The sequence below is a fragment of the Larimichthys crocea genome, chromosome VIII (genome assembly GCF_000972845.2).
Source record: "Larimichthys crocea isolate SSNF chromosome VIII, L_crocea_2.0, whole genome shotgun sequence".
Taxonomy (NCBI): domain Eukaryota; kingdom Metazoa; phylum Chordata; class Actinopteri; family Sciaenidae; genus Larimichthys; species Larimichthys crocea.
Genome location: NC_040018.1, coordinates 15636149 through 15642201, shown reverse-complemented (window position 1 = coordinate 15642201; position 6053 = coordinate 15636149). Strand labels below are relative to the sequence as shown.

General features: G+C 36.8%; 1 protein-coding gene across 1 annotated transcript; it reads right to left on the bottom strand.

Annotated features, from left to right (window-relative positions):
• Positions 1 to 3077: 3077 nt before the first annotated feature.
• Positions 3078 to 4912, bottom strand: cmc2 (C-x(9)-C motif containing 2). The gene is made up of 4 exons (XM_010741726.3): positions 4649 to 4912; positions 3987 to 4103; positions 3834 to 3905; positions 3078 to 3704 (listed from the first exon to the last, which is right to left on the bottom strand). The coding sequence occupies exons 2-4, from the start codon at positions 4065 to 4067 to the stop codon at positions 3621 to 3623; spliced, it is 237 nt and encodes a 78-aa protein (XP_010740028.1). The 5' UTR covers positions 4068 to 4103; positions 4649 to 4912; the 3' UTR covers positions 3078 to 3620.
• Positions 4913 to 6053: the final 1141 nt, after the last annotated feature.

Here is a 6053-nt window from a genome sequence, read left to right as displayed (position 1 = left end):
ATATCACATGAAGGATTAGTAATGGAGTGTACCCCACTTCGTTTGAGCTACATATAAAAAGTAGCCTTACATGCAGTATTGTGGTGGTTCATATGTATAACTTCCAGTTATCAGTGCAGTTAGTGATTGTATAATATGCGTGATTGTTTAGGTTTTTTTTTTTTTAATTTAAAAACATCAGACAATTCTGTTACTTGACTGGATTTTTTTTGGAGCACACAAAAGAGATAATAATCACAGAGTGACTAATTGTCAGTGATCCATATTGTTGAAATGAAACAGTCGTATAGCTGGAGTCATCCTTGTCCTTACCTGCATGAGATGATTTAGGATTTCAAGAAATTTTATATTGTGACGTGTATTATATTTAGGGATCTATTTTGTTTTACCAAAAAAAAAAGTAGGTCTGTGAAAATTGTTTTGTAAAAAGAAAATATTTGTCGATATTTGCAGTTGTACACATACAGTATAGAATAATATATCGATAAAGTAGACTGTTTTGTGTAACTAATTGCATGTAATATACTGTACATATAAATGTGTTACCTGTCTGAATACCTTGTATTCCAGGGTATGTTTTGTACCAGCATTGTAAGTATTGTTAGAAAATGGTGCAGTTTATTTTTGTATTTATTTGAGGTAACTGTTTGTATGTGCAGTGCCATGTGGTCTCCTTTGCTCTAGAAGCACCCCATCTCTCTTAATCACCCTCTCTAATTTATTCCATAGCAACTATGAATAATAAAATGGGTGAGAAAAGATGATCATTTATACAGATTTCAAAATCTAAATATCTAAACACTGTTGTCACTTGAATGTTTCAGTTGACATTACTGAGCTTGTATTTCAGCTTTGTCGCTTTCAAGCATATAGGACTTAGCTCCGTGAGGTTGCCTGTTGATTTTTTTAGACATCACTTTTATTTGTGTTTATTGCAGTTTGATCACAGGGAATAATTAATGGTTGGTTGAGGCACACTCCCACTCTTGAAAAATAAAACCTTTTGTAGTTGCATCATAGTGCACTTAAATTTAACATTTTATCTTAACTTGTCAGATGTGTGTGTGTGTTTTCATAAGCAGTCTGGTAGGTTTGTGACCAAAAACTCTCGTCAGGCTTAAATAATGAGATAGAAATTGTTGTAAATGTGACTTTTTTTTATTTTTTTTTATTGAAGGGGTACCTACATTTTCTTTGACTGCCTGTTAGAATAATATCCCCAGTCCTTGCTTGGCTTTTGGTCTCTAGACCTGTGTGATGTGGCAACTTACCTCTAATCACTCAGGTCCACAGATTGTAACCACACTGATCTTTCAAGACAGGGATCTTTATATATTTATTCATTTTAATTTGTAAAATATTACCAGTTCTTTTCAGAGTGTCACCTGAGGTAAAACCTGCATTTCTTTACTTTGAATTGTGCGTTTCTCTTTTAGTCATTGGATCCAAATTCCCTCCTGAGCTTGTTTTAGTGTGTGTGTCTGTGTGTGTGATAATAAAATGAATGAAATCAGTTATACCTTTAAAATACTCATATTTGGTTTATTATGTATTGTAAACTGACAGGTTTTCTGTGTTTTGTTTTTTTGGTTCCATGTATGTGTATGCATCATTCATGTTTTAGTTTTTTTTCTCCCCACATTGTTTCAAAGCACACCTTGGGGTGCCTTACAGTTGAAATATCTGTCAAAGATTGATCCATACATTGTGATGGGTAGAGTGAACCGCTTCAAATAAAGACTCAGTACTTTCACAGTATCCTTTTTTGTTTTTACATTTCTCAAACGACTAATTAGGCTTCTGTTCATTTTCAGTCAGCTAACCTCAACTTACCTTAACGCTCAGTGACTCTGAACTTTGATTTGGTTGTAATTATCAAGGAAATATTCACTAAAATCATTTTGTCAACAAGTAAAAAAGCACAACATTGTAAAAATGTTCACAGTCAATGTCTCTTTGATACTGCATTGAACAAAGAATTATTCTGACATGAAGGAAGTGAGCTTCAGTCTGTACTCTGAGCCGTTTGCTGGTCCCATCTTTCAGTACGATTGACTCAGGTGCTTGGCATTTCCTGTGTTGGTTGTGAGGAAGTTAAAAGTAATTTATCATTGATATGCCACAATCCGCTTTTGGTGTTGTATATGGTGAAGAGAATTCAAGTCTAAACATTTACTGACTACTGATTCTGAGCCCTCAAGCACATCTCACAGTATTCACTTAGCAAATAGAGAAGGCTCAGGTGTTGTTTGGTGACCTAAATGGGAACTTGCAGTCACATGACCACAAGGTCATTGACTGAGATTCAATGGACAGCCAAAGAAGGATCAAGGAGGCAAACCCCATCCAACAATCATCTAAAGAGAGACGTAATATGAGTACCAGCTAACGTGTGACCATGGAAGTTTCCTATTTAGGTCACATGATGACACCTTTACCCACTCCAGTTGCTGAATGAAGACCATGAGATGCAGTTGAAAGCTCTAAATAATACATAAATGGACATTTGAGCTTTATATCTTGATGACTGTTTCAGCAGGGATCATTAAAAAGTTAAACTTAAGAACTTTTAATACCTTGTAGAGTTAAATTTAATACATATTTAAATAGAAGCTAAAGCATGAATGTGTGATGGGGAACTAGTCAGGACAATATGGCTTTCTATTTATTAATCTATACAATTTCCTGCTAAAACAGGTGCATGCCAATTAAGAGTCACGAGCTTCCTACCTATTACTGTATATCTAGCAGTAAGAACAGTACTTGCTACTGGTTAATGGACTGAACAGCCCTGCGTGCCTACAGGAGTATGACATCTCCCAACAGCCTGAAAATAGATATAGTAACATTTCATAACTGACAGATGGCAAGAGCAAATATTTGACTTTTGTAAATTATATTTGAGACTACCTTCTACCGTCTCTTTTGAGGAAAAGCATTTCAGTGCTTTAAGGACTTTTCAAGAGCTGCACTGACACTTACTGATACTTGTTGCATTTTAAGAAGGATGGCACACGGTATCAAAGCAAGAACAGATTCTTAATTAAATAAAACACATGAATTCACTAATACATAAATCACAAATCAACATGATTCTTTATTCAAACAGACTTTCAAACAACTTTGTCCAATGGGTGTTTCTGCACAGAGTAGCAGAAAAAACACTTGTCAACCTGTTTTGGGTCTCTGATACCCTGAAATGAACTGCCCAAAATGTTCATGAATGAATCAGGTACCAGAGGATTACTGAGGCATCCTGACAACTAAAATAATAGTTTTATGAAAGGCTTCTTCCACCAGCTACACTAATCTCTTTGACGAAGCTGTAGGTGTGCTGCTAAGAGGAAATAAATGATGATCACCAACAGCAATCTTTAATCTTTAAGAACTAGATGCTGTTTTATTTTTATTTTTTATGTTGACCTAAAGTGTCCTAGTACCACTGCAAGTTTTATTCTGTGCAGATGATCAAAGTCAGTGTCAGACTTATAACCGTTCCTCTGTCTTAACATAAACCTGCAGCAGAGGCCTTTTACACAGTGTCATGATTAATTCAATGTATCAATATCCCAATACTTTTAACTTGCGTTGTGAGCGACAATATTGCACTAAAGTGTCCTTCAGAGCTGCTCCTTGGGTCCTTCTTTCAGTCTCTTTTTCATGTCTCGTGCATGCTGCTGACTGCGGGCCTGATTTTCCTCCCTCTGTTGAATTGTAAGGAAACAAAGAAAACGTTGATGAATGAGAAAAGAAAAAAAATAAATCAAAGGTCAGCAGTCAGAGCTCTTGTTGTGTCTTATTCAAAAAGTGCAAAAAAAAGAAAAAAGACAGACCTCCTTCCTCAGGCATGCACGCATAGCACGGTCCGCTTCATTACACGCGCCTAAGAACCTCATGACGTTGTGCTGATGGGGGACATGAGAATTTATTTTGCTTTCTGTGTATATGAGGCATGCAGCAGAATGAGCATTTGGAGAACAACGTACCTCCTTGTGACACTGCTTCAGATGAGTTATCAGTTCATTACACTCGCTCGTGTGCAGGTGAGGTGACAGGTCGGGATGCATGCTGAGTTAAGGGTTTACTGTACCACTGCAGCAACACTGAGAAGCCACAAACAAGAGGTGCACAGATTGGCATTCACTGTAAGACATTATCATTGTTGGTTTGTGCAGCTAGTCTATTAATCACCCATGTAGTCTATGGAGTGTAAAGAGTCAAAATGCTCATCAGTTTCCCAGAGCACAAAGTAACATTTGTTTTTTTTCTGAATCAATTTTAACAAAGCTCGCTCTCAATGTCATCCCAACCTCTTTCCAGTGGACACTTACCTGCAGACACAGAGGCACAGGGAGAGTGGAGTGTGTACATCACTGTGACAAATGCAACATTATGGCTTTGTAAACTACCTGCACTCACCCTCAATCCTCTGGACCATGTTAACAATCCAGTCCTGACTGGAAGACTCTGGAGTACAGGTCTGAATAGACAATTATGAGGTGTTTGTACATAGGGGACTGTGTTTTGTCATAGGATTGTTAGAGAATAATTCGGTTTGCCCTGAACAGATACACACATATAATGCCTTATTTACAAGTTATTTAATAACACTTGCACGTCCGGCTGCAGGTGACTGTGATACACTCACCAGTGGAGAAGTTTTCATCCAGCAAACCTCGGTCACGTTAGCTACCTGCTAGGCCTCAGCTTACTTTAACTGTTTTTGACACAGCATGCGGTCTCTGAAGCAGCGCTGGAGGTTTCTCCACGTAGAATAACAACGCGGGTTGCAACAAAGTCTTTACAATTTCGGATAAAGTTGCTTGACTTGTGCTGTAACCTCGAAAAAACAGTACGGACCTGCAGTAGGACATGTGCCGGATACGACACTTCGGAAATTGTTTGACAATTGAGTGACAAGGTTCAACAGCGAATCAGCGTTCGCTTTTTTTCTCAGTCCACCAATGGCAAGCGTTCTTCTCGAAAAAAAAAGGCGGGACTCCTTGTAATCAAAGTTTACGGGTGATTCAAGAGTGTTCCCGTAACATACTTCCGTTTTTGTTTTGGCTGACGGCCTCTGTGACAGGTTACCATCAACAGCTTCAGAGTGTTAGTGTCCTCTCTGCGTCTGTATCTTATGCGACGTATTTCAGAGATGATGATGCCGCTGCACCGATCCAGTCCAGTGGACAAAGCGTCCTGTGTGTCCTTTCATGGAGTGCAGTGGGATGTGAAGACAGTTTATTTCTATGAACCCCGGATAAAAAAAAAGAGTAGCAACAGAGAAAGTAAAAGTAATATTTTAAATGCGGCTTGAAAATAGCATGTGCATTTATTTGATCTATTCCCTTGTTACAAATAATAAGATTTTCAACAAAGTATACATCAAACTTACTACTAATGTTATGCCATGTCATGCTGTCATATTATATCCTATATTATATTTCTATATTAATACAGATTAATTAACATTTTATGTACTATTATGTATTTTTGTACTATTATATACTGTATTATCATTCTACATATTATGCTAGACTTGCTGACTCTCCTGCTATTAATCACACTACCATCACTTTTCCTCTTCAATTATCCTTGTATAGTTTCTATTTTTGGTTTTATATATTTTTGTTTCATGTACTTCTTATTATTTATTATTTATTTTTTCACTTTTTATTTTAAGTTTCTGTACTTTTCTGAACGTATTTCTGCCCTTATGCAGCTTGAACTGAATATCCACCTTTTTATCTTTTTATTTCATGTCATGCTGGTATGTGTATATCGTAGGCTTCTACGTCTGTACCGTTTGTGGTATGTTGATATGTGTTGCTGTAACCTTCCCTATCTCTAAGACAAATTTCTCCCTGGTGGAGACAAATAAAGAAACCTAACCTAACCTAAGAACTGAACTGAATCTCCCCTTTGGGGATGAATAAATTCTTATCTAGTAATCTATTCTACTGCAGACCCAGTACTTTTAATTCTTTAAATACATCTTACTTAAAAGATACTTTTACTTCAGTAGGATTTTAAATTAAACAATGTAATGTATT

What these genes read in the sequence shown, in the direction of transcription:
- cmc2 (XM_010741726.3), bottom strand. Translation starts at nt 4,067, where the DNA reads ATGCATCCCGACCTGTCACCTCACCTGCACACGAGCGAGTGTAATGAA. An exon ending in TGAAGCAGTGTCACAAGGAG is followed by an intron (nt 3,906 to 3,986) that starts GTACGTTGTTCT and finishes GTCCCCCATCAG; the next exon opens with CACAACGTCATGAGGTTCTT. An exon ending in GTGCATGCCTGAGGAAGGAG is followed by an intron (nt 3,705 to 3,833) that starts GTCTGTCTTTTT and finishes ACAATTCAACAG; the next exon opens with AGGGAGGAAAATCAGGCCCG.